Source organism: Cricetulus griseus, chromosome 2, assembly GCF_003668045.3.
Source record: "Cricetulus griseus strain 17A/GY chromosome 2, alternate assembly CriGri-PICRH-1.0, whole genome shotgun sequence".
NCBI classification, from domain to species: Eukaryota; Metazoa; Chordata; class Mammalia; order Rodentia; family Cricetidae; genus Cricetulus; species Cricetulus griseus.
In genome coordinates this window covers 423740398-423754325 of record NC_048595.1, presented here as the reverse complement: position 1 = coordinate 423754325, position 13928 = coordinate 423740398, and the positions used below count along the sequence as shown (strand labels likewise).

General features: G+C 38.2%; 1 protein-coding gene across 1 annotated transcript in view; it reads right to left on the bottom strand.

Annotated features, from left to right (window-relative positions):
• LOC100761061 (sperm-associated antigen 16 protein) overlaps nt 1-13928 on the bottom strand; it is an 816909-nt gene that overhangs the window by 436095 nt on the left and 366886 nt on the right. The window contains exon 13 of the mRNA XM_035441020.1: nt 12583-12726. Coding sequence (XP_035296911.1) covers nt 12583-12726 — 144 coding nt within the window. The remainder of the gene's footprint in view (nt 1-12582; nt 12727-13928) is intronic.

The window sequence follows — 13928 nt, the reverse complement described above, 5'->3', positions numbered from 1 at the left end:
GATGGGTAAAGGGTTCCAGACCAGGCTGGTGAAACCCACAGAAACAGCTCACCTGAACATCTGGGCACTCTTGCTCCCCAGACTGATAGCTGGAATACCCGTATGGGACTGATCCAGACCCCAGGAATGTGGGTTTCAGTGAAGAGACCTCTAAAATCTATGGTACCTGCTGTAGTATTTCAGTACTTATCCCTAGCATAGGTGTGGACTTTGGGAGCCCAATCCACATAGAGGCTCCCTGAACCAAGACACACCGGGGTGGGTCAAGTCCCTCTCCCAAAAGATATGACAGACTCCGATGACCCCCTATGACCTCACCCTCCCTGGGGAGCAGAAAGAATATGTAATAGGTAGGGTTTTAGTTGGGGGATTGGTAGGGGAGGAGGGGAAGGAGAGGGAACTGGGATTGACATGTAAAACAATCTTGTTTCTAATTAAAAAAATAAAAAAGAAATATCATTGGTTCAGAAGTTAGGTACCCAATAATCACCAAAAAGTAAATATACAAAAGAAACTATTAACTAACTATAGAGTTGTTTAAAACTCTCACGTTAAAAGAAGTCTAGGTTATAAAGATAAACAATAAAATTTCAAAACTATAGTTTTTGTTACACTGCATACTAAAAAAAGAAAAGAAAATGTGCAAGAAAAAAAGCCAGATGTATTTTTGCATACCTGTAATCACATAGCTTGGGGGATAGAAACAAGATCAAAAGTTTAACTTCAGCCTTAACTACACAGCAATTTGAGACCAAGTCCATGTTAGAAATCATATGTCTGACTTAGCACTGGTCTTGGCTGCTGTTGCTTGGTTTCTGCTGGTATCTTCCTAGGAATAAGTCAGTGAGGTATATGCAGTCCATGCCTCATATGTTTATAGCACTTCCTGCTAGGTTAGTTTAGTGGCCAGTTGACTGGAGAGCTGGTAAATTAAATGCTTTGAATCAATCATCCACCCATTCATTGAGTATCTGTGTTCATGCTCTACTGCAATGCCATCACTGGGGATACACTCTTCTCTTCTCACCTTTGCTTCAGCTTGTTCTGTTTCTCAAGGTTAGCAGGAGATGAGTGACTCCACCCTCTCAAGGCCTTCCTAGGCATGTGCATAACCCTCTTTGTCCTTGCATCTTCCATACTAGAGGCATGCCAGGACATTTCATTTTGCAGACTTTCTGTCTGAGTTAACAACATGAGAAGAAAATTACTCCCTGCTATTACTCAGATGTTTCTTGAATGAATGATTCTTGGACTAGTTAAGTTCTGGAGATACAAAAGAGGAAACTCTCTAAGTGGCTGAGAAACACTTTAACATCCTTAGCTATCAGGTAAATGTAAATAAAAACTACTTTAAGATTCCATCTTACACCTGTCATGTTGTTGAGATTAATAAAACAAGTGACAGTTTATTCTGGTGAGGATGTGGAGTAAAAGAACACTCACTTAATACTGATGGAAGTGCAAGCTATAAAACTCAGTGTGGTAGTTCCTTAGAAACATGGGGAATTGATCTTCCTTAAGATCCCACTATCCCACTCTTGGGCATATACCCAAAGGATGTTTCTTCCTTCCACAGAGATTCATGCTCATTCCTGCTCATTGTTGTTCTATTCACAATACCCAGGAATGGCAGACAACCTAGATGTCCCTCAACAGAAGCAAAACAATTAAGTGTGATATATTTACAAAATGGATTAATTATTATTTAGCTGTTAAAAATAATCTACAGATAAATAGATGAAACTAGAAAACAATTATCCTAACTCAGATATCCCAGACCCAGAAAAAACACAAATATGCTATGTGTTCGCTAATATGTGATTATTAGCTGTTAAGTTGCAATCCATGGAACCACAGAGGTTAGGAATGGAGTAAGGGACTAAAGGAGACAGATAGATCTTGCTAAGAAATAGAAATAAAATAGTTATCAAAGGATGGGGAGGTGTTAAAACAGGAGGACCAAGTAAGAAAAGGGAGAGGAGAGGGGAAGAAGAGAGGAAATATGGGGTAGACAGCTAAAATTCAGGGTGATTTGGGGGTATTAAGAAAATCTAATAGTGTATACCCTTACTAATATATTTACATATATGAAAGCAATATAAATGAAATTGCCAAATAATAGTGCCCTAGATAGTGCCCCAACTGACCATCTCTTGTCACCAAATAAAGTTTCCAGTACCAGGATTGGGTTCCATCTAATTGAGTTGTTGGCCCAAAAAATCCCGTGGGAGTCCCTAAACAACCAAGGCAGTTGCCACAAATATTAGTCGAGCTCCAAACTGGCAGCAAGGCCCCATTGCTCAAGAAAACAACAACTAAACAACTCATTCATTATGGAAAATTCAAGCTGGTGCATACATAGAGCTTTCAACCTTCTAGCATCTTTGGTACAGGAAGGTACTTTGCATGATATCAAAAGAGAAACATAAAAACCAATCCTCTGATTGAAAATAATATCCCACCTACCAAGAAATGCTAGTACAATGGTGGCACAAAGCTTGTGGGAGTAACCCACCAATATCTGATTTTAGTTAAAGCCCACTCCACCAGATGGATCCTATACCTGACAGTTCTTGAATGAACAAGAACCTAAGAGTAGATAGCTCAAAGACTTAGGGTAAAATCGAGTAGTACTGTTCTTTAAAAAAGCAATAAAATGACTCCTAATGACATTCTATTTTCATAGATCAGTGCCTTTGCTCAGCCATCACCCAGAGAAGCTTCTTCCTGCAGCATATAGGGACAAAAGCAGAGCTCTAAAGCCAGACAATACGCAGAGAGTGAGAGACCTTGGAATACTCGGCCCTAAAGAGGAAGTCTCCATCAAATCCCTTTCCTCGGGGCTCAGGAAACACCACAGAAGAGTAGGTGGGAAGAGTGTAACAGCCACAGGAGATGGAGGACACCAAGAAAACAAGGCAACCCAAAGCAAAAGGCTGATGCGCATATGAATTCATAGACACTGATACAGACACAGGCCTGCATGTGTCTGCACTGGTTCAATACATGTAAATTATGCTTGCAGTTTAGTGTCTATATGGGATTCCTGAGTGTGCAAACAAGTGGGTATCTCATTTGTGTTTCTTCTCTTGCGCTCTTTTCCTTCTGTTGGTTTGTTTTGTCCGATTCTAATGTGTTAGTTTTGGGTTTTTTTATTATTATCTTATTTTATTTCATCATTATTATCCCTTAGAAGCTTGTTTGTTTTATAATGAGAGACAGAGAGGGAATGGATGCAAAGAGACAGACAGGGAGGGAAATGGGGAGAAACTGGAAGGAGCTGGAGGGATGGGAAGCAGTAATCAGGATATTCATGTGAGAAAAAAATCTGTTTTCAATGAAAGCGGAGAAGTTCATAGAAAAAAGTTCTGGAGTTGCAAAACATATTGATTTTGACAAGTTCTCCTTTTATAATTTATTTTTATTTCATTTGCATTGGTATTTTGCATGCAGGTATATCTCTGTGAGGGTATCACAACTTGGCGTTACAGACAGTTGTGGGATGCCATGTGGGTTCTGGAAATTGAACCTAGGTCCTCTGAAAGAACAGCCAGTGCTCTTAACTGCTGAGCAATTTCTCCAGCCCGTTGACAAGTTTTTCACTGCTCTACTCACTCTGCATCTGCAGAGCAGTATATTTTAAACATCCTTATTCTGAAATTCTGGAGGTGTTTCCCTCATTAAGGGTTTTTGACTGAAATTTACTTTCAGGGCAGAACTCATAGAAGATCTTCAATCCATTGGCTTTATGTCAATTGACATAATTGACTAACATTTGCTATTTAGCTGCTTTGACAGCATGGCTTCACCAACAAGGACTGGTCAATGTGAGTGTTAATGTATGTGTATATTTAACCCCAAAATTCAAAGTCCACACTTCTGGTCCACCATCTTCACATTGTTCATTCTAAGTAGAACAAACTTCAGTAATGTTTCAGTAGGCCTGCTGGGTCTCAGGGACACAGGAATAGATATGATTCAGACTCCGTCCTTAATGAGATTATGGCATTCCTAGGAGTTTGTTATTTTCTTGCCAGAAAAAAAAAGAAATGCCAGTAGACCTGAAGACAATATTGTTTTCAGAAAAAAAAAACTGGGCCTACATTATGATCTTGCTTGAGACAAAAAGCAATAATGCTATGTAATAATGTTTCCATGGAGCCCAGGACTATGCCAAGGGCTGTGCATAGATTTCCCCATGCAACAGTCATGAAAATCCTATTGCAGCTTATCCTCACTTTCAAATGCTAGAAAAGACTCTCCCAGATGAATGAAATGACAGACCAGGTATTTGTCATCTTTACACCAAAAATAAGTCTGAATTTAAGGCTACATATGTGAACAACCAGATGTAGTCATGTAGCAGTAATTAACAGTAGCAGTTACAACAGACAAGGCCTTCCACCTGAAACATATTGCAAAGATGTCTTATTTGCCTTGACTATATCACAGTCTATGCCACGTAGTACTGAAAGCAGGGACATGACAATGGAGAAAGCACTCTGTGCTTCAACTGCCCTAGCTGGAAGTGGTCCTTTCCTTTAGACTTCACTCATCTTAACTTGGCCACCTGACCTTCATTCAACCATAGGGGAGATGGTGGAATTACGTGTTCTGTGTCTGAAGGAGGAGAACTCACTTGTAAACACAGACAGTTTTCCCTGCTTTGCACTTGCAATTCGTGACACATATCAGATCCTCTTTAAATTGTAACTGCTATGGGCATTTAGATCCACTCTTCCAGAACAGAGAGATCTGAAGGCTCACTCTCAAATTGAATTTCCTCCTACAATACTAACGGATTGAATATTAAATGAACAACTAATACATACATATAGTGTGGATGAATAAAGTGTAATGTGTCCAATAATTAAGTAACTCAAGAGGAACTAGTATCTGAAAACAGAAGTGAAGTCATTTTTACAATGTTGATTTTACAGGGATGTATTTCTCACTGGGCAGTGGGACTATGGAGAACATTTTATCAAAGCTTTACTCTCATACATTACTTTTAGGACTTGACAATGGAACTATTTAAAGAAGTAGATTATTGTCCTCAGTGCTATGTTCCTTCACAAAAAGGTGACAAATCTTACCAAGGAAGAAGTATAACATAGACTTCTTCAAAGAATATAAAGGTGACTAGCATTATTTTTTTTAAGCGCATGACAAAATTATCATTTCAACAATCTGAAAAGGTTGTGGCAGCATCCATTCTGCTGTGGGTCTCCACACCTTTAGGCAGGTGAAACACTAATAAGTCCATAGGATTGAAAATTTTAACTCTTGGTTTTATGCTTATGTTAAATGAAAAGTTACCCCCATTTCTTTTGTAAAATAACTAAATGATATACTTATCAAGCAGCCTTTGGACTATGGTGGCAGGCACTATGTAAATACCCGAGTAGGCAACTTACAGGGACAAGTGACTATGAGGAATGACAGAGGAAGCCATTTATTCTCAGTTCATAAATCAGCTCATGAGGGCAGATGCTATGCTTAACAGGATGCTGTCAGCTCCATTTCTGCCTCAGGCAGTGGACACAGGATAAAATGCATCGCTGTGAAATTGTTGAAGCCACTAATCCCATTGCTCTTATTTATAGAGTTGTGGGAACATTCGTGCTGTTTCTCATAATGAGCACTGGTCATGCAGCAGAAAAGGCAACCCCAGCACTGGACACTAGGTTTACATTCAGAACTACACCGATGTTAGCCAACAGAGTCCTGCTAAAGGTCATGGCCAACTAGGAATATCACTGGCCTGTTAATACACACTTGCAGACTGATGCAATTCTGCAATTCAGTGAACCAGGGCCACTCTAAAAGGGCCAACAATAGGGCAGGCCTGTGGATAAAGGCACACAGGTCCTGCACATTTTTTTTAATTTCTAAAATATAAAAGACTATCCCCAAAAGTAATTTTGTCAGTGTTTAAAGGATTCTAAAATATAGCCTAAATCTAAAGAAAATAAGATGTAGAACCCTCTCTGTGTGTAAAAATTTTCAAATGATGAATTTGTCATAGTTTTTAAAATAATATATATTTTAGACCTAAGAACAGTTGCATAGCATACATATTTTTACAGCAATTTTGTTCACTTTTTTCAGTTTATAATTAATTTCCTGTTTAACATAGGGAGAAGGTGAAGCATAATCTCACTGTCTAAGCCTTCCCAATAGCTTCCTTAAGGAGCTCGATAAATAACACAGGCATTTCACTGGATCTTTCTTAGCACTGTGTTGAGGTACCAGATCCATGCTACTGCTGAGCTAAATTCTCAAGAGTCCAATTAAGAAATAACAAGTGAAAGTAGCTAACCCTTACTGATTAAGGTGATAGCATTCGTGTATTTTGATAGAGCTTTTGGCTTCCAAAATCAACTGACAAAGGAGGCATTTTGTCATAACTAACAGGTGATAGGCAAGAATGCCTGTATGGTGAGCAGCTGCTGTTTCTAGGATTCTAACATGTGTACCTGAAATGTTGACTCTGAGTGGCTTCGAAGCATAACATCTGTCTCCCAGTGAAGTGAGGTTGCAATCCCACCTTCTGGAATCATCCATTTTGCTCTTTCAGTGGTGCAGAGACAGTTCAGTGCACGTTCCCCTCATCTTTCCATTCATCCATCATTTTCAGGAACTGATGAATCACTTTCCAGGGCCAATTCATCAGTCTTCCGAGTAAATGCAAAGGGTTTTTTCCCTTATCAATGCACGATCGCCATCTAGTGGTAACTATGTGGTAACAACGGGATAGTCGCTAATGAGTAACTGATTTTCTTGTTTGTTTTTGTTTTTTTTCCCCAAGGTTTCAGACAAAATTTCCACTAAAGAACTTAGATTCATACAGAACCAATTAAGTGTAAGGAATATATGGCAATGATAAGTTGTGTGAATTATACTGTCTTGATTTGATAAAGACTCAAGAGATTATTTTATGAAAAATTTAACATGCCTTCAATTGGTATGAAATCTGCATAACTGTCTAATATTAACAGAGAAGGGGCTGGCAGGGGTGGGAAAGGATGCAAACATAAGAACCTGAGTGCAAAATCTGTAGGCTCCAGTTAAAAGCTGGGGCACTGCAATGGGAACCTATATTGCTTGGAGTTGGGGAATTGCAGGGAAGTAAACAGGAAGATCCTAGGACTCCAGCCAAAACACCATGAAGCTTCAAGCTCAATCTTAAGAGAAAAAGGTGGAGAGCAGAAAGCAATCAAGGAGGGTACCCAACATCTTCCTATTTCCTCTGTATGCATGAAAACAACTACATGCACCTGCATACACACCATTGCTAAGCTTTTCACACTTATTTTCACACATATGGTCTAGAATAGAACCTGCTATTGTGATTTTGATAAATGATCATGCTGTCAAAATGTCTTCTGAATATTTATGTTTATATTCATAGGACTGGGCTGCTCTCAGCCTTGGTCATAAAAGTTTCACTTTACAAGACAACAATTAACAGAAAAAAAAAATAACTGGCCAAACTGCTAAGGGAAAAGAGACCAAATGAGAAGCTTTAAGTAGGATTTCCATATTAAACCTCCAAACTTCCCACCATCCAATGGCTCAGTGAATACCATGGCAGAGAAAGTGAAATGGCACAGAGTTGGAGGATGGGGAAGGAGGCTATGAAATGCTGGCTTCGGGAAATGCCATGGCTCTCACAAGCATGGACTCCCAGAAGCTGGGCTTAACTGCACATGACCTATACAAGACCAAGCCAACAAAAATCCCAACATAGATGGGGCAAACAAACTCTAGACCCCATTCATTACTGAGGAAATATTAGCAGTTGATAGCTGAGGGAGGGACAACCTTTCTTTATTGAATACATGACAATTGGTAGAATTCCCCAGACTTTTGCTGGACTTAGTGAGTTAAGACTTGAAATTAGAACTAACTGGACTTAGTGAGTTAAGACTTGAAATTAGAATTGGGCATGGTTCCAGGGATATGAGGGTAGGGGACAGATCTGATTATATTTAATTACACACACATGTAATATTCTCAAAAATAAAGACAATATTTTAAAGGCACAGTAAGTCAGTTGTTTTGTATAATTGTTTTGTACTACACTGACTGCTTCTGTTTTTGTCTGTTTTGCTGTTTGCATGACAGATGCAATCTTCCTTAAGAGGATGGTAAGCCTTTTAATGGTGACATGAACGACAAATTGTCTCAACTTTCTCATTTGTCTGTCTTTTGAGTTGGCTTGTGATAGTTTTACTCCCATGGTGGTTTTATTTTGTTTTAGTACAGTGGGTCCTTTGAAATCTTAACTAGATGGTTTCATAAACATCACATGTATAATGACATCAGTTGATATGCTGACATGGATGAGGGAAATAAAAGTCCCATGCCTAGATGAAGAGCTGTAGTCAATCAATGGCTGCTCAGAGAGGCTGGGGGGGGGGGCTGGAAAGATCTGTTTTCCCTACTAGTGAACTCCCTGGTAGGTTATTCAATACAAAGGGGTCAATCCTAAACACATGTGCTCTTGAAAATAACACACACACACATACATAACAATAATAACTACAGAATCAGAGATCATGACTGTAGATGGAGTAAAGGGGCACAAGGAGGAGTTGGAGGGAAGAAGGAGGAATGGAAATGCTGTAAATACAGTACTCGTGTATGAAATTATAAAAATTTAAATAAATTATGAATGACCTAAAGCTTTCTGTGTGCTCAATTAATGAAGTAGAAGGACAATCTACTATACTGATGAATATATTTAATGTTCCTCTATTTTCTGTGTAATTTCAATTACTCCACAGGCTGTATCTCTCTCAAGGCTTTCATATTTGAGTCCAATGACTGTGAAGTTTTTCCTTATTGAGTCTTGCTTGTAAGGTTTTCTCCTTGCTATTTTTTCACTATATTACCTGAGACTTATTTTATTACCTGTAACCCTTCTTTCTTCATTGCTAACATTGTGATAACTGTTACACTGTTTATATATTTGAGATGTTTGCTGTCAAAAGGGGAACAGGAAACAGGGAGCAACTTCAGGTGGTCAGGTGTACAACTGTCAAATCAAGTTCATACTTTTACACTTTTCTATATGCGTATTTGTGTGTGCCTGTGCCTTTATATGCAATATATGTAGGTACCTGTGAAGATCAGAGGTCATTAAATCCCCTAAAGCTGGAATTACAGGCAGTTATGAGCCACCTAATATAGGTGCTGGGGAACAAACTTGGGGCCTCTGGAAGACAAGGACCAGTTCTTAACTGCTGCCTCATCTTTCCAGCCTAGGTTCTGAGTTTGTTTTGTTTTGTTTTGTTTTCCTTTTTTTTTGGTTTGTTTGTTTTTTTCACTACGTCAGTGTACCTGAAGAAGAACTTAGTTTTTCAAAAGAACTTGACTATAAGACCCTATTTCTGAAGATACCACACACTTTGATAATGGGACATAGTTCTGAAAATGGTACTGACAAGGAAGCTTCTTCCTTATTGGTAACTACAAAGTTTGTTGAAGGGGAAAATCTTCAGCAGAATTGCCCATCTGTGAATGTTGTAGCATACAATAACAAGCAGTGTGGCAAGATATGCCCATATATCCAATAGTGGCACAAATGTTATGGGGCAACCAACTATTTTCTGATTGGGTTTAAGGCCTACTGCACAAGAGGATGTGTATGTTGGTACTGTAAATCTGGCCCAAAGCACATAGTTGGAAACTCACAGGTTCAATGGGCAAAACTGCTACCATTATTCTGCTAAATGGACACCATATAAAAATGCTCTTTAAATTAATATCTTTATACCATAAATTAGTTTATCAATTAGACTTCATTAGATCATTTTCCTTATGCAGTCAATGGTGGTTAACATAGAAATTGACAACTGATCAAAATCCAGAGAATAAGTGTTAGTAGCTTGTTCAGTTACAAATGGAACAATTTTATCACACTCCCCATCCCTAAGGCTCAGGCAGCATCATGGAAAACAAAATAAAATTATTATAAGAACCAGAGGTCAGAAAGGACCAGAGTGATATAGTGTCTTCTGGATGTGACAAGACAGCTGCACTCATGAACCCACAGCAGCTATGGCTGCATGCACAAGATCTGCAGACACTCAAGCCAGCCAACATTCTAGCACAGAAGCAGGGGGGAATCCTGTGGCTCCACCCACAACTGAGAAGATATTGAAAGTTGATAGCTGCTATGGAAGAGTCAGCCCCTGGGAGGGTAATCACACTCCAGAGGACAGCCCCACACTAAAGATTATATGGATAAGAAAAACCAGACTCCTAGGGATTAATTTTAAAAAGAGACCAAGGAAGCTGAAATTGGGAAAGGTTAGTGATGTAGAGATGGATTAAGGAGAAGTTAAGGGGAAGATTAGTGTTGGATAGCATCAAAAGACATTCTATGAAATTTTGAATCAGTAAAAATATTCTTTTTTCCAATACCAAAGACTTCAGTGGCAAATATCTTTTAGGAAAAAAGTTATCCACCCTGTAAGCACAATATTTTTAAAGTAGCTGTCAAGTTGGCTGAGAACGTATCCAGCAAAAAGTTATAGAAGCCACCAAAAAAAGAGTGATACAAACTGACAAGAAAATTTACAAGTTCATTTCTATATGACTAGAACAGGAGGTGAGACAATGCTAACATCCTGTCTTCATCCAAGTCCTTGTCTATGGAAGGAAACTCGATCATAATTTGCACGGAGGGAAACTATGATTACATTCCTTACCTGTGATTGATTCCACTGGATTAAGTTAGATTAAAATACCATGGTTATTACAATTTTTAAAAAGTTTGATACTTTTCACTTTTGAAATTTGATTGATCATATCCTACATGTATATAACAACTTTCAGTCATCTTTGCCCCGCTACACCTCCCATCAAAGCCTTTCTTATTCCCCACAAGTCAAGTTTTAAAAGATGAAAACAGGAAAATAGTATCTTCAACAATAAATTGCTTTCAGAGACTAACTTAAGCAGGTAAAGTTAAAAATCAAATGTCACAAATTCGAATTATTTAAATTTCAGAAATCACGATTCTCTACAGCTTTCTACAGAAACACTTTATATGAATACAGTTTCCAGTGATGATCTACAAATATTAAGTATTATAAAATGTTTGAGGTCTGACCTACAAACCTTACAGAATTTATCTCTACCCCAAGAACATTTTAAAAAATAGTTTTTGGTGGTTGTTATTAATAATCATCTGTCTTCAAGGATACCAGAAGAACATTTGCCATTAAAATCTCTCACTTAACAATGCATTTCCCTCGTTGCTTTCATCTCATGCACTGTAGAAAAACACTGCAGCACATTTACAACCCTCTTGCTATAAGAAAGAACTGAATGTAAATTTCTATTAAAAGTGAATAATGATGTATCTAACCTCATTTTAATTTCAGTAATTGACTGGGGAAACAGAAAGATCTATTAAAAGGACCATTGCTGGTCAAGCACTAATGAGAAAACATCTGAGTCACTGGCTGTCATGGTAACAGGGCATTATCAAAATCTGATCAGTATGCCTAGGAGCCACTGAAGTGATGGGCTAAGCTTCTAATTGTGTTGTCTCTACTTACAAGATGGGCTCTGCACTTCTCAGGGGTGAGAGGGTAGCACGGCTGTGTTGATCAGATGACAGACTTACGATATATTCATAAATTAAGTTCAAGTATATAGTACTGAGGATAAATTAAACCCTGGGAAGTTTTCAAAAAATTAAAAATGAAAAAAAAAAACCTACTTCAGTTTTGTCATTGCCTTTTCAGATTTCTGAATAAATTTGTTTATTTTTTTATCTAATTTCAAAAATGGTTAATGCAAAAGGAACTTGGTGAAAACATGAAAATGATTCAATAAGGAATCTTCCTAAGGAAAGAACTACCAAAAATAATAGTTTAGAAATGAACCCAAAAACCAAAAGTGATGAGGCCGGAGTAGAAAGAGTATTTAAAAACTGCTAAAAATAACAATGACTAGCAGAAGTAGCCACCCTTGCCAGCAGAAGTTGATAACAAGGAGGCATAGGTAGACTTTTGTGCCACCTGTGTGCTTAACAGCACTCTATCACTCCCTGGCTCTTCTGGATACACAACGTCAGTGAATTCTGAAGTGTGTTCAGATCTTTTCACTCTCTTTAATATCTTTAAAGCCACTGGACTTGACAGAAATTGATCATGGCCTTCTGGTCCTGTTAGACAGATAACCTAATTCCAAACGGAAAACCTGCAGATTAACAGAGACACAGTAAACACTGGCATGCATTATTGACTAGAATCCCATGTGCCCTGTCAGAGCAGGAACACATAAGCAGCCTTAATAATGTTGGTCCTAGAAGGCTTGTTACTCTTGCTAATTGTGTCAGCATGTGGACTGAGCTTCACATGTATCAATATCAAAGGCAAGCAATCTATAGTTAATATAATGAAAGCCAAAGACACATTTACATACATCATTCTGCATTGTGAGGAGGGCGTAAAATTTCAGAGAATACAAACAGATGTTCTTTCTAAGCTATAGAGTATGGCAACAGATCAGCCACTTCCCCTAAAGGAATCGGGCTGTTTAGGAATTGTGTGTACTGACCTAGGATGGAAGCAGCAGTCTGAGAGCCAGTCAGTATGGCCAGATCCCGTAAGAAGTACATTGCCCTTTGGGAGACCCACCATCTTCCAGAGGCGATCCTCGCTACAGGAGACCAGGATGTCTTTGCTGGGGTGCATCGCGATACTGTATAGGGAGAGACAAAGGGCATTATGGGTGGGTAAAGGCAAGCAGTTTCCCAGTGTGAATAAAGAAATATCAATGATTGCCCCACTTTAGCAGGGCAGTCTCAGAATCTTTACCCAGAAGTTTCCAAAACAGACTCTATATCCCAGCTATAACTCTAATAGCTTTCTCATTGCCATCAATCTATTCAACTCATTGGATCTCAGAATCCTCATTTACAAAATGAAGTACTTGACTTGGGTGATCGTGCATGTGTAATTCTGGGTTTAAAGCAATAGCTTGCTTTTCTTTTAGGGGAGAGAAATGCAACAGTGATATTTTGTGTTAGGATATTTAGACCAATAAAAAATTTATTACCAAAACAATCATTTTCTTAGTAGAGTCTGCTTCTTGAAGAAGCAGGTATTACCTTGGAAAAAGTCAGCGAATCATAAATACATTATTATGTTTTTTTTTAATAAATACTATTGGAACCTTAACTCAGTGACCCACTGACTTCACAGTGAAAAGGTGCTCAACTCTGCTAGCATGCTTCTTAAGCTAGCGTCAGTCAATGCATAGTACACAAATTATGGTAATGAATTCAAGATGTATAAAGCAATTCCCACTTTATAAAGGCCTGGAGGGAAATGAAAAAGGAGAATTTTAAAAGAAATAATTAACACATTGAGCATTATTATCTGAGCTGGACCGCATCACTGTGACTATTAAATATAGGAACTAAATTATTATAGAGTTGTGTCTACCAAGTTAATGACTGATCTTTTGTCTATGGGAATGCTTTAATCTTATTTACCCACAATCCCATCTATGCCTTATGATTCAATGAATGCACATGAGTCTCATCTTAAGTACCTAATAAAATACCAACTTCAACAAAATGTAACAATGCAACAAAATGCAAGATTTTTGCTTGATCATTTCAGTCCCAATGTATAACATGCCTACTTACCTAGACAGTACAATGAAACAAAACATAATTAAGAGATAATTCTGCACAGTCATTTCTCTAGTCTATGAATAGCCTTGTTATTTTGTTCTGGAATAGGAACTTTAGGGAATCACTTCCTGGAGAAGTTATGTGTCTGATCTATTACTCCAGTTCTTTCATGATAAAAAATATATTCTCATTATTTATCCCTTACATCAATGCTGTAAAGCCACCAAATCATGAACGGAAGTAGACTGGTGTCAGAGTTCAC